Source organism: Oncorhynchus tshawytscha, linkage group LG19 (assembly GCF_018296145.1).
Source record: "Oncorhynchus tshawytscha isolate Ot180627B linkage group LG19, Otsh_v2.0, whole genome shotgun sequence".
Taxonomy (NCBI): Eukaryota; Metazoa; Chordata; class Actinopteri; order Salmoniformes; family Salmonidae; genus Oncorhynchus; species Oncorhynchus tshawytscha.
Genome location: NC_056447.1, coordinates 42,171,796 through 42,186,603, shown reverse-complemented (window position 1 = coordinate 42,186,603; position 14,808 = coordinate 42,171,796). Strand labels below are relative to the sequence as shown.

The following is a 14,808-nucleotide window of genomic DNA, read 5'->3' as shown; positions in this document are numbered from 1 at the left end:
GGGAGGGAGGGAGGGAGGGATAGAGGAGGGAGGGAGGGAGGGAGGGAGGGAGGAGATGAGAGATGTAGAGGGAAAGATAGAGGGAGGGAGGGAGGGAGGGAGGGAGGGAGGGAGGGAGGGAGGGAGGGAGGGAGGGAGGGGAAAGATGAGAGATATAGAGGGAGGGAGGGAGGGAGGGAGGGAGGGAGGGAGGGAGGGAGGGAGGGAGGGAGGGAGGGAGGGAGGGAGAGGGAGGGAGGGAGGAGAAAGATGAGAGATGTAGAGAGGAAAGATAGAGGGAGGGGAGGGAGGGGGAGGGAGGGAGGGAGGGAGGGAGGGAGGGAGGGAGGGAGGGAGGGAGGGAGGGGAAAGATGAGAGATATAGAGGAAAGAGGGAGGGAGGGAGGGAGGGAGGGAGGGAGGGAGGAGGGAGGGGAGGGAGGGAGGGAGGGAGGGAGGGAGGGAGGGAGGGAGGGAGGGAGGGAGGGAGGGAGGGAGGGAGGGAGGAGATGAGAGATATAGAGAGAAAGATAGAGAGAAAGAGGGAGGGAGGGAGGTAGGGAGGGAGGGAGGGAGGTAGGGAGGGAGGGAGGTAGGGAGGGAGGGAGGGAGGGAGGGAGGGAGGGAGGGAGGAGAAAGATGAGAGATATAGAGGAAAGATAGAGAGAAAGAGGGAGGGAGGGAGGGAGGGAGGGAGGGAGGGAGGGAGGGAGGGAGGGAGGGAGGGAGGGAGGGGGAGAAAGATGAGAGATAGAGAGAGAGAGAGATAGGGAGAGAGATGATTAGTTACAGACAATCCTAAATGAATTGTGAAAAATGATGAGTGATAAAGTTACAGACGTAGAAATAGCACACCCCCAAGACATGCTAACCTCTCACCATTGCAATAACAGGGGAGGTTAGCATTTTATATCATATCTCCGAGACATGCTAACCTCTCACCATTACAATAACAGGGGAGGTTAGCATTTTATATTATATCCCCAAGACATGCTAACCTCTCACCATTACATTACAATAACAGGGGAGGTTAGCATTTTATATCATACCTCCAAGACATGCTAATCTCTCACCATTACAATAACAGGGGAGGTTAGCATTTTATATCATACCTCCAAGACATGCTAACCTCTCACCATTACAATAACAGGGGAGGTTAGCATTTTGAGGGGGTATGATATTTATGCCTCTGTCGTCATGGTAGCATACAGGTGAACGTAGAAGTGTTTAAAAACAGAGACAGAAGCAGTCTCTAGTCGTACATGTGAGTCCTTGTGTAGGAAGTGCAGTCCGTTCTGGTTGACAGCCAACACACAGGGAGCCAGGATGGAGATGTTGCTGCTGGACTGGATGTAGAAGAAGGAGGAACCAAACATGGGGAACGCACTGACCAGACCTGCACACACAGAGAAACACACACACAGTGAGACACACACACAGAGACACACACAGAGACACACACACAGAGAGACACACACAGAGACACACACAGAGACACACACACAAAGAGAAACACACACACACAGAGACACACACACACACAGAGACACACACACACACAGAGACACACACACAGAGAGACACACACACAGAGACACACACACAGAGACACACACACATAGAGAGACACACACACAGTGAGACACACACACAAAGAGAAACACACACACACACACAGAGAAACACACACACACAGAGACACACACACACACAGAGACACACACACACACAGAGACACACACACACACAGAGACACACACACAGAGACACACACACATAGAGACACACACACAGAGACACACACACATAGAGAGACACACACACAGTGAGACACACACACAAAGAGAAACACACACACACAGAGAAACACACATTATGTGAAGTTCGACAGGGGTTCATAGTGGGCACTATATATATTGTCAATGAATGAATCCATCCCGTACCGAGGAACTGAGCCCTGGCCTGGTGAGGACTCAGAGGAGAGACATGCTGCATATGCTGAGTGACCATGTTGAGCCAGGGCTGAGGAGGCTGTCTGATGTAGAGCTGGGAGGGGACATACTCCTGGACCTCACCACTACAGAGAGGAGAGGAGAGGAGAGGAGAGGAGAGGAGAGGAGAGGAGAGGAGAGGAGAGGAGAGGAGAGAGAGGAGAGGAGAGGAGAGGAGAGGAGAGAGAGGAGAGAGGAGAGAGGGAGGAGAGGAGAGGAGAGGAGGAGAGGAGAGGAGGGAGGGGGGATATCTGTATTATCTAGTTATTTTATTTTTTATTTATTTATTTAACCAGGCAAGTCAGTTAAGAACAACTTCTTATTTTCAATGACGGCCTAGGAACAGTGGGTTAACTGCCTGTTCAGGGACAGAACGACAGATTCAAATCAAATCAAATCAAATCAAAAATCAAATCAAATTTTATTTGTCACATACACATGGTTAGCAGATGTTAATGCGAGTGTAGCGAAATGCTTGTGCTTCTAGTTCCGACAATGCAGTAATAACGAGCAAGTAATCTAACTAACAATTCCAAAACTACTGTCTTATACACAGTGTAAGGGGATAAAGAATATGTACATAAGGATATATGAATGAGTGATGGTACAGAGCAGCATAGGCAAGATACAGTAGCTGATATCGAGTACAGTATATACATATGAGATGAGTATGTAAACAAAGTGGCATAGATTTGTACCTTGTCAGCTCGGGGTTTGAACTTGCAACCTTCTGGTTACTAGTCCAACTCTCTAACCACTAGGCTACCCTGCCGCCCCACATGTCAGTTATCTGTATTAATTAGTTATATTTACACATGTCAGATATCTGTATTATCTAGTTATCTGTATTATCTAGTTATACAGTGCCTTGCGAAAGTATTCGGCCCCCTTGAACTTTGCGACCTTTTGCCACATTTCAGGCTTCAAACATAAAGATATAAAACTGTATTTTTTTTGTGAAGAATCAACAACAAGTGGGACACAATCATGAAGAGGAACGACATTTATTGGATATTTCAAACTTTTTTAACAAATCAAAAACTGAAAAATTGGGCGTGCAAAATTATTCAGCCCCCTTAAGTTAATACTTTGTAGCGCCACCTTTTGCTGCGATTACAGCTGTAAGTCGCGTGGGGTATGTCTCTATCAGTTTTGCACATCGAGAGACTGACATTTTTTCCCATTCCTCCTTGCAAAACAGCTCGAGCTTAGTGAGGTTGGATGGAGAGCATTTGTGAACAGCAGTTTTCAGTTCTTTCCACAGATTCTCGATTGGATTCAGGTACCAGTCAGGACCAGAGCAGACAGACAGGTATAACTATTATCTAGTCATATTTACACATGTTAGATATCTGTATTATCTAGTTATATTTACACATGTTAGACATCTGTATTATCTAGTTATCTGTATTATCTAGTTATATTTACACATGTTAGATATCTGTATTATCTAGTTATATTTACACATGTTAGATATCTGTATTATCTAGTTATATTTACACATGTTAGATATCTGTATTATCTAGTTATATTTACACATGTTAGATATCTGTATTATCTAGTTATATTTACACATGTTAGATATCTGTATTATCTAGTTATCTGTATCATCTAGTTATATTTACACATGTTAGATATCTGTATTATCTAGTTATATTTACACATGTTAGATATCTGTATTATCTAGTTATATTTACACATGTTAGATATCTGTATTATCTAGTTATCTGTATTATCTAGTCATATTTACACATGTTAGATATCTGTATTATCTAGTTATATTTACACATGTTAGATATCTGTATTATCTAGTCATATTTACACATGTTAGATATCTGTATTATCTAGTTATATTTACACATGTTAGATATCTGTATCATCTAGTTATATTTACACATGTCAGACATCTGTATTATCTAGTTATATTTACACATGTCAGACATCTGTATTATCTAGTTATATTTACACATGTCAGATATCTGTATTATCTAGTTATATTTACACATGTCAGACATCTGTATCATCTAGTTATCTGTATTATCTAGTTATTTACTGTATCTATTATCTAGTTATATTTACACATGTCAGATATCTGTATCATCTAGTTATATTTACACATGTCAGTTATCTGTATCATCTAGTTATATTTACACATGTTAGATATCTGTATCATCTAGTTATCTGTATCATCTAGTTATATTTACACATGTCAGACATCTGTATTATCTAGTTATATTTACACATGTCAGACATCTGTATTATCTAGTTATATTATATGTGTGTGTGTGTGTGTTCTTACATGGTGGGCAGGAAGACAGTATCTTTAGCACGGTGTTGTAATGCCGCCAGCTTGGCCAACTGCTGCAGCTGCTGCTCACTGGCTTTACTCTGAGGAACCACACTCAGCAAGGCCTTCAGATAGTCTGGTAACACCTAGAACATAGAACACAGGCCTTCAGATAGTCTGGTAACATCTAGAACATAGAACACAGGCCTTTAGATAGTCTGGTAACACCTAGAACATAGAACACAGGCCTTTAGATAGTCTGGTAACACCTAGAACACAGGCCTTTAGATAGTCTGGTAACACCTAGAACATAGAACACAGGCCTTTAGATAGTCTGGTAACACCTATAACACAGGCCTTTAGATAGTCTGGTAACACCTAGAACATAGAACACAGGCCTTTAGATAGTCTGGTAACACCTAGAACACAGGCCTTTAGATAGTCTGGTAACACCTAGAACATAGAACACAGGTCTTCAGAGAGTCTGGTAACACCTAGAACACAGGTCTTCAGATAGTCTGGTAACACCTAGAACACAGGCCTTCAGAGAGTCTGGTAACACCTAGAACATAGAACACAGGCCTTCAGAGAGTCTGGTAACACCTAGAACATAGAACACAGGCCTTCAGAGAGGCTGGTAACACATAGAACGTAGAACACAGGCCTTCAGATAGTCTGGTAGTCTGGTAACACCTAGAACATCCTGGACTTCCTGTAGTGTTGTTATACCTGGTTATAATGCATCATAGTGCTGTGATACCTGGTTATAATGCATCATAGTGTTATATCTGGTTATAATGCATCATAGTGCTGTGAAACCTGGTTATAATGCATCATAGTGCTGTGATACCTGGTTATCATGCATCATAGTGTTATACCTGGTCATAATGCATCATAGTGTTATACCTGCCTGTAATGCATCATAGTGTTGTTATACCTGGTTATAATGCATCGTAGTGTTGCTATACCTGGTTATAATGCATTGTAGTGTTGCTATACCTGGTTATAATGCATCGTAGTGCTGTTATACCTGGTTATAATGCATCATAGTGTTGTTATACCTGGTTGTAGTGCATCATAGTGTTATACCTGGTTATAATGCATCATAGTGTTGCTATACCTGGTTATAATGCATTGTAGTGTTGTTATACCTGGTTATAATGCATCATAGTGCTGTGATACCTGGTTATAATGCATCATAGTGTTATATCTGGTTATAATGCATCATAGTGCTGTGAAACCTGGTTATAATGCATCATAGTGTTATATCTGGTTATAATGCATCATAGTGCTGTGAAACCTGGTTATAATGCATCATAGTGCTGTGATACCTGGTTATCATGCATCATAGTGTTATACCTGGTCATAATGCATCATAGTGTTGTTATACCTGCCTGTAATGCATCATAGTGTTGTTATACCTGGTTATAATGCATCGTAGTGTTGCTATACCTGGTTATAATGCATTGTAGTGTTGCTATACCTGGTTATAATGCATCGTAGTGCTGTTATACCTGGTTATAATGCATCATAGTGTTGTTATACCTGGTTGTAGTGCATCATAGTGTTATACCTGGTTATAATGCATCATAGTGTCGTTATACCTGCCTGTAATACATCATAGTGTGATACCTGGTTATAATGCATCGTAGTGTTGCTATACCTGGTTATAATGCACCATAGTGTTGTTATACCTGCCTGTAATACATCACAGTGTTATACCTGGCTATAATGCATCATAGTGTTGTTATACCTGGTTATAATGCATGGTGACACAAAGCTCGTTGTCAAATTTAAGCGGCTGTGTCCAGATGACCCTCCTGAACCACAGGCTGTAGTTACTGTCCACTGTCTCCGCCTCCGTAGTAATGTCCAGGATGTACTCCCTCTTATTGAGGGGACGGACATTCTGACCTGCAGGCAGAAAGACACGTTACTCGACCCGCTTTCAGCTTTTACCCTTTGTGTGTGTGTGTGTGTGTGTGTGTGTGTGAGGCTCACCTCGGTGTGTGACCACAAATACAGCGTACTCATCCATGGCCTCCAGTCTGTGCAGTCCCATGTCATTACATAGCTCCTCTATAGCATCCAGAGACACCTACACACACACACACACACACACGCGCAATTTGAAAATAGGCCTATCCTACGACACTGATGTGTGTGTGTGTGTGTGTGTGTGTGTACTCACCGAGCAGGTCTTGATTTTGAGGTGTCTCTCGATGCCGCCTGGTAGGAGGAACAACTGTCTCTTGGAGCTCCGCCCAGCCTGCACAACCAATCACAGGGCACAGACAGATAGCCAATCAGAGAGCAAGGCAATCAGAGAGGAGACCTGTGATTGGTTGAGGAGATACTGAGACTGACGAGCATAGCTGTGAGCCCTGTGTGTGTGTGTACCAGCATGGCCTTCAGCTCCATGCTGTTGGGGTGTTCGATTCTTCCTCCGTACTGGAAGGTCCTCCTCAGGTTCTGCTCACACGCCTTGGCTATACCTGTCAATCAACAACCACAGCCAATCACACGCCTTGGCTATACCTGTCAATCAACAACCACAGCCAATCACACGCCTTGGCTATACCTGTCAATCAACAACCACAGCCAATCACACGCCTTGGCTATACCTGTCAATCAACAACCACAGCCAATCACACGCCTTGGCTATACCTGTCAATCAACAACCACAGCCAATCACACGCCTTGGCTAAACCTGTCAATCAACAACAACAGCCAATCACACGCCTTGGCTAAACCTGTCAATGAACAACAACAGCCAATCACACGCCTTGGCTATACATGTCAATCAACAACCACAGCCAATCACACGCCTTGGCTATACCTGTCAATCAACAACCACAGCCAATCACTAGAGCGAGCAGGCAGACAGGCAGGCAGACAGACAGACATCCTGACTGGTAGGGAGGGTTATAGATATAGTTAGGGTGCCTTGGTAGTGGACTACAGGACCAGAGCAGACAGACAGACAGGTATAACAGACATCCTGACTGGTAGGGAGGGTTATAGATATAGTTAGGGTACCTTGGTAGTGGACTACAGGACTAGAGCAGACAGACAGACAGACAGACATCCTAACTGGTAGGGAGGGTTATAGATATAGTTAGGGTACCTTGGTAGTGGACTCCAGGACCAGAGCAGACAGACAGACAGACAGACATCCTGACTGGTAGGGAGGGTTATAGATATAGTTAGGGTACCTTGGTAGTGGACTCCAGGACTAGAGCAGACAGACAGACAGACAGACAGACATCCTAACTGGTAGGGAGGGTTATAGATATAGTTAGGGTACCTTGATAGTGGACTACAGGACCAGAGCAGACAGACAGACAGGTATAACAGACATCCTGACTGGTAGGGAGGGTTATAGATATAGTTAGGGTACCTTGGTAGTGGACTACAGGACTAGAGCAGACAGACAGACAGACAGACAGGTTTAACAGACATCCTGACTGGTAGGGAGGGTTATAGATATAGTTAGGGTGCCTTGGTAGTGGACTACAGGACTAGAGCAGACAGACAGACAGACAGACAGACATCCTGACTGGTAGGGAGGGTTATAGATATAGTTAGGGCACCTTGGTAGTGGACTACAGGACTAGAGCAGACAGACAGACAGACAGACATCCTGACTGGTAGGGCGGGTTATAGATATAGTTAGGGTACCTTGGTAGTGGACTCCAGGACCAGAGCAGACAGACAGACAGGTATAACATCCTAACTGGTAGGGAGGGTTCTAGATATAGTTAGGGTACCTTGGTAGTGGACTCCAGGACCAGAGCAGACAGACAGACAGACATCCTAACTGGTAGGGAGGGTTCTAGATATAGTTAGGGTACCTTGGTAGTGGACTCCAGGACCAGAGCAGACAGACAGACAGGTATAACATCCTAACTGGTAGGGAGGGTTATAGATATAGTTAGGGTACCTTGGTAGTGGACTACAGGACTAGAGCAGACAGACATCCTAACTGGTAGGGAGGGTTATAGATATAGTTAGGGTACCTTGGTAGTGGACTCCAGGACCAGAGCAGACAGACAGACAGACAGACATCCTGACTGGTAGGGAGGGTTCTAGATATATTTAGGGTACCTTGGTAGTGGACTCCAGGACCAGAGCAGACAGACAGACAGACAGACATCCTGACTGGTAGGGAGGGTTCTAGATATAGTTAGGGTACCTTGGTAGTGGACTCCAGGACCAGAGCAGACAGACAGACAGGTATAACATCCTAACTGGTAGGGAGGGTTATAGATATAGTTAGGGTACCTTGGTAGTGGACTACAGGACCAGAGCAGACAGACATCCTAACTGGTAGGGAGGGTTATAGATATAGTTAGGGTACCTTGGTAGTGGACTCCAGGACCAGAGCAGGCGTCCAGCAGGAACGTTAAAAGGAAGGGCTTCAGGACCTCAGAACAGCGATGGAACGCAGTCAGGATGTAGAGTAGCCTCCAGCCTCTCTGACAACTGTCCCTAGAGGTTAGAGGTCAGAGGTCAGATATACACTAACCCTATAACAGTCAGGATGTAGAGTAGCCTCCAGCCTCTCTGACAACTGTCCCTAGAGGTTAGAGGTCAGATATACACTAACCCTATAACAGTCAGGATGTAGAGTAGCCTCCAGCCTCTCTGACAACTGTCTCTAAAGGTTAGAGGTCAGAGGTCAGATATACACTAACTATAACAATCAGGATGTAGAGTAGCCTCCAGCCTCTCTGACAACTGTCCCTAGAGGTTAGAGGTCAGGGTTAGAGGTCAAGGTTAGAGGTCAATGTTAGGGTTCTTACGTTTTGGAGCTGGTGTTTCCTGTGACCTGTTTCATCACCTGGCAGTAGGCTTCATCTTTCATCAGACCATACTCCCCACTGAGCTGGAGACACACGCACACACGCACACGCACACACACACACACACACACACACACACACACACACACACACACACACACACACACACACACATTTTTCAGAAGTAGAAGATATATGTTGGAGTGAGCGAGTGAGCGTGCGTGTGTGCATGAGTGTGAGTGAGTGAGTGAGTGAGTGTGTGAGTGAGTGTGTGAGTGTGTGAGTGAGTGAGTGACTGAGTGCGAGTGAGCGAGTGAGCGAGCGTGCGTGTGTGTGAGTGAGTGTGTGAGTGTGTGAGTGAGTGTGTGAGTGTGAGTGAGTGAGTGAGTGTGTACCTTTAGGATCGTTGAGACCAGGTCCTGTTCTGTCTGTCCCTTCAGAGGGTAGTCTCCCATGAACTTCATCACAGCTGCAGAGTGAAGAAGGTGAGACAGGTTCAAGGTCAAAGAGCAGAAACAAGCAGACAGAAACACATTACATGTTCCATGAGAAATAAAATAACTACACTGAACAACAATATAAACACAACAGGTAAAGTGTTGGTCCCATGTTTCAGGAGAAACGAAAGATCCCAGAAATCTTCCAGACCCACAAAAAGCTCCTTTCGCCCAAATTCGTTTACCTCCCTGTTAGTGAGCATTTCTCCATTGTCAAGATAATCCATCCACCTGACAGGTCATATCAAGAAGCTGATTAAACAACATGATCATTACACAGGTGCACCTTGTGCTGGGCACAATAAAAGGCCACTCTAAAATGTGCAGTTTTGTCACAGATGTCTCAAGTTTTGAGGGAACGTGCAATTGGCATGCTGACTGCAGGAATGTCCACCAGGGCTGTTGTCAGAGAAATTTCTCTACCGTAAGGGGCCTGCAACGTAATTTTAAAACAATTGGCAGTACGTCCAACCAGCCTCACAACCATCCCAGACCTCCACATCCGGCTTCTTCACCTGTGGGATCGTCTGAGACCGGCCACCCGGACAGCTGATGAAACTGTAGGTTTGCACAACCCAAGAATTTCTGCACAAACGTCCAGAAATCATCTCAGGGAAGGTCATCTGTGTGCTCGTTACCCTCACCAGGGTCTCCACCAGACTGCAGTCCGACCCTCACCAGGGTCTCCACCTGACTGCAGATCGACCCTCACCAGGGTCTCCACCAGACTGCAGTTCGACCCTCACCGGGGTCTGGACCTGACTGCAGTTCGAACCTCACCAGGGTCTCCACCAGACTGCAGTTCACCCTCACCAGGGTCTCGGCCTGACTGCAGTTCGACACTCACCAGGGTCTCCACCTGACTGCAGTTCGACCCTCACCAGGGTCTGGGCCTGACTGCAGCTCATTACCCTCACCAGGGTCTCCACCAGACTGCAGTTCGACCCTCACCAGGGTCTCCACCAGACTGCAGTTCAACCCTCACCAGGGTCTCCACCAGACTGCAGTTCAACCCTCACCAGGGTCTCCAGTTCAACCCTCACCAGGGTCTCCACCAGACTGCAGTTCAACCCTCACCAGGGTCTCCACCAGACTGCAGTTCGACCCTCACCAGGGTCTCCAGTTCGACCCTCACCAGGGTCTCCACCTGACTGCAGTTCGACCCTCACCAGGGTCTCCACCTGACTGCAGTTCGACCCTCACCAGGGTCTCCACCTGACTGCAGTTCGACCCTCACCAGGGTCTCCACCTGACTGCAGTTCGACCCTCACCAGGGTCTCCACCTGACTGCAGTTCGACCCTCACCAGGGTCTCCACCTGACTGCAGTTCGACCCTCACCAGGGTCTCCACCTGACTGCAGTTCGACCCTCACCAGGGTCTCCACCTGACTGCAGTTCGACCCTCACCAGGGTCTCCACATGACTGCAGTTCGACCCTCACCAGGGTCTCCACCTGACTGCAGTTCGACGTTGGAGCCGACTTCAGTGGGCAATTGGGAACAGTGTTGTCTTACCCAGGGAGATGTCAGCTGCCACCTTGTTCATGTTGCTGTCTGTGAAGTCTATCAGAGACTCCTGGAGAGGGGACTGGGGAAACAAACACACAGCATACACACCCAGGCTGAATACTCAGGATACACACCCAGGCTGAATACTCAGAATACACACCCAGTCTGAATATAACAGGGGATGTGTATCTGTTGTCTGTAGTATAGTACAGGGGATGTGTATCTGTTGTCCGTAGTATAGTACAGGGGATGTGTATCTGTAGTCTGTAGTACAGTACAGGGGATGTGTATCTGTATCTGCTGTCTGTAGTACAGTACAGGGGATGTGTATCTGTTGTCTGTAGTACAGTACAGGGGATGTTATCTGTTGTCTGTAGTACAGGGGATGTGTATCTGTTGTCTGTAGTATAGTACAGGGGATGTGTATATGTTGTCTGTAGTATAGTACAGGGGATGTGTATCGGTTGTCTGTAGTACAGTACAGGGGATGTGTATCTGTATCTGTTGTCTGTAGTACAGGGGATGTGTATCTGTTGTCTGTAGTATAGTACAGGGGATGTGTATATGTTGTCTGTAGTATAGTACAGGGGATGTGTATCGGTTGTCTGTAGTACAGTACAGGGGATGTGTATCTGTTGTCTGTAGTATAGTACAGGGGATGTGTAGCTGTTGTCTGTTGTCTGTAGTACAGTACAGGGGATGTGTATCTGTATCTGTTGTCTGTAGTACAGTACAGGGGATGTGTATCTGTTGTCTGTAGTATAGTACAGGGGATGTGTATCTGTTGTCTGTAGTACAGTACAGGGGATGTGTATCTGTTGTCTGTAGTACAGTACAGGGGATGTGTATCTGTTGTCTGTAGTACAGTACAGGGGATGTGTATCTGTTCAAATCTTTTATTTGTCACATACACATGGTTAGTATCTGTTAATCTGTAGTGTAGTACGAAATGCTTGTGCTTCTAGTTCCGATCTGCAGTCTGTAGTAATCTAGTAACAATTCCAAAAAAACTACTGTCTTATACACAGTGTAAGGGGATAAAGAATATGTACTGGATATCTGTAGTGATGGTACAGATGCAGCTGGCAAGATACAGTAGATGGGATGAGTATCTGTATATCTGTGAGTGAGTAGTAAACCAAGGGCATAGTTAAAGTGGCTGTGTCATGTAGTACATAAGGGATGCAGTATCTGTTGTCTGTAGTACAGTATCTAGGGGATGTGTATCTGTTGAATAATGTAGGGTAAGTAACATTATATGTGTATCTGTTGTCTGTAAAGTGGCTAGGGATATGTTATCTGTTGTCCGTCAGTATTATTAAAGGGCTGTGTATCTGTAGTCAGTGTCATTGTACAGGTGTTGGTTGTCAGTAGTACTCAATGTTAGTGTTGTCTGTAGTAACAGTCTGATGGCCTGAGTATCTGTTTTGTAGTCTCTCGTCCCAGGGATGTGTATCTGTTGTCTGGATGACAGTGAACAGGCAGTGGCTCGGTGGTTGATGTCCTTGATGATCTGTAGTACAGTACAGGGTGGTGTATCTGTGTCCTGGAGTATAGCAGGTAGGGGATGCCCCCGTGATCTGTTGTCTGTAGTACAGTACAGGGGATGTGTATCTGTTGCTGTGCAGTACCAGTACAGGGGATGTGATACAGCCCTGTAGTACAGTACAGGATGCTATCTGTTGTCTCTGTAGTACAGTACAGGGCTGTGTGACAAGCCTGTTTCTGTCAGTCCTGAGGTACAGGGGCTGTGTATCACGTTGTCTGTAGTACAGTCAGTTTGGTGATGTGTATCTGTTGTCTGTAGTACTAGTTCCATCGATGTGGATGTGTATCTGTTGTCTGTAGTACAATCATCTCCTTAGTTTTGTTGATTGTGTATCTGTTGTCTGTAGTATAGTACAGGGGATGTCCCTGTGGGCCTGTTGTCTGTAGTATCACAGGGGATGTGTATCACTGTTGTCTGTAGTACAGTACATTGGGGATGTGTATGGCCATGTTGTCTGTAGTAACAGGGAGTACAGGAGATGTGTATCTGTTGTCTGTAGTATAGCCCCAGTGGATGGTATCTGTTGTCTGTAGTACAGTACAGGGGATGTGTATCTGTTGTCTGTAGTACAGTACAGGGGATGTGTATCTGTTGTCTGTAGTACAGTACAGGGGATGTGTATCTGTTGTCTGTAGTATAGTACAGGGGATGTGTATCTGTTGTCTGTAGTACAGTACAGGGGATGTGTATATGTTGTCTGTAGTGCAGTACAGGGGATGTGTATCTGTTGTCTGTAGTATAGTACAGGGGATGTGTATCTGGTGTCTGTAGTACAGTACAGGGGATGTGTATCTGTTGTCTGTAGTACAGTACAGGGGATGTGTAACTCAACAGGTTGCTGTGCGTTTCTCACCTTAGAGTATGTAACCATGTCAGCTGGTTCTCTGGTCTCCTTCCCCTTCCTGGTCTTCAGCTGGTCCCTGTGTCTCTGAGCCCGTCTGTAGTACTTCCTGGAGAACTCCTCCATGGTGTACTGACTGGCCTGTAGAGGAAGTCCCTCTAGATGGAGACTGCTGCTGTCCTCACCATACCCTACCACAGCCTGACACACACACACACACACACACACACACACACACACACACACACACACACACACACACACACACACACACACACACACACACACAGAGACAGAGAATATTAGAGAGTAATTGTACGCATGTCTGCATGTAGCATGTACTGTATGTGTGTGTGTGTGTCTGTGTCTGTGTCTGTCTCTGTGTGTATGTGTACCTCTGTGTTGAGGTCCAGTTCATGGGCGGCGACAGTAGAGCCCATCGCCACGGCGATTGCAGCGGAGGCAGCAACACGGCCGTGTCTGTCACGAGGCTCCGCCCTCTCAGCAGGAAGAATCAGGAAGTCTGGAGCGGCCACCGGCTGAACACACTCACCTGGAAACACACCCCACCGTCCGTACACCGCCCCGTACCGCCAGCCTACACACACACACACACACAGAGTTATAACATACCGTGCAAATTCACCAGCATCACCGCCCGTACATCACCAGCCTACAAACACATGCAAGCACATGCACATGCGTGCGTGTACACACACACATAGACACACACACACACACACACACACACACACACACACACACACACACAGACACACACACACACACACACACACACACACACACACACACACACACACACACACACACACACACACAGTGTTTTCCATTTTCAGCCAGGCTACTCTTTAATTTAAAAGTTTAAATTCACTATTCTGTCGATTCCTCTCCCGCTATGAACGATATGCATCTTCTCTGCGCCTGTCATTCACAAAGCGAGCGATGACAGGAAAAGCAGTCTGCTATCTGTCCTGCCTCCCGGGAACAATTTGAGTATGCTGTAGTTGGTTGTAGTTAGATTTCTTTACACAGAGGAGGGAGAGAGCATGATGCTGCTGAATTTGCACGTAATGTAATGCTGCGTTCAAGACAACTGGGAACTCGAAAATCTCTGACTTCAGTGAGTTCAAGGCAACTGGGAACTCGGAAATCTCTGACTTCAGTGAGTTCAAGACAACAGGGAACTCGAAAATCTCTGACTTCAGTGAGTTCAAGACAACTGGGAACTCGAAAATCTCTGACTTCAGTGAGTTCAAGGCAACTGGGAACTCGGAAATCTCTGACTTCAGTGAGTTCAAGACAACAGGGAAGTCTGGGAAGAAAAACTAGC

At 46.0% G+C, this 14,808-nt stretch overlaps 1 protein-coding gene across 1 annotated transcript in view; it reads right to left on the bottom strand.

Annotated features, from left to right (window-relative positions):
- Positions 1-14,808, bottom strand: part of LOC121840022 (unconventional myosin-XV-like) — a 35,559-nt gene that overhangs the window by 4,893 nt on the left and 15,858 nt on the right. The window contains exons 5-17 of the mRNA XM_042301161.1: positions 13,853-14,055; positions 13,470-13,658; positions 11,074-11,146; positions 9,458-9,531; positions 9,063-9,145; positions 8,618-8,748; positions 6,658-6,752; positions 6,449-6,526; positions 6,259-6,355; positions 6,011-6,171; positions 4,270-4,403; positions 1,923-2,056; positions 1,242-1,375 (exon numbers count right to left, since the gene is read on the bottom strand). Of these exons, the coding sequence (XP_042157095.1) occupies positions 1,242-1,375; positions 1,923-2,056; positions 4,270-4,403; positions 6,011-6,171; positions 6,259-6,355; positions 6,449-6,526; positions 6,658-6,752; positions 8,618-8,748; positions 9,063-9,145; positions 9,458-9,531; positions 11,074-11,146; positions 13,470-13,658; positions 13,853-14,055 (1,586 nt within the window). The remainder of the gene's footprint in view (positions 1-1,241; positions 1,376-1,922; positions 2,057-4,269; positions 4,404-6,010; positions 6,172-6,258; positions 6,356-6,448; positions 6,527-6,657; positions 6,753-8,617; positions 8,749-9,062; positions 9,146-9,457; positions 9,532-11,073; positions 11,147-13,469; positions 13,659-13,852; positions 14,056-14,808) is intronic.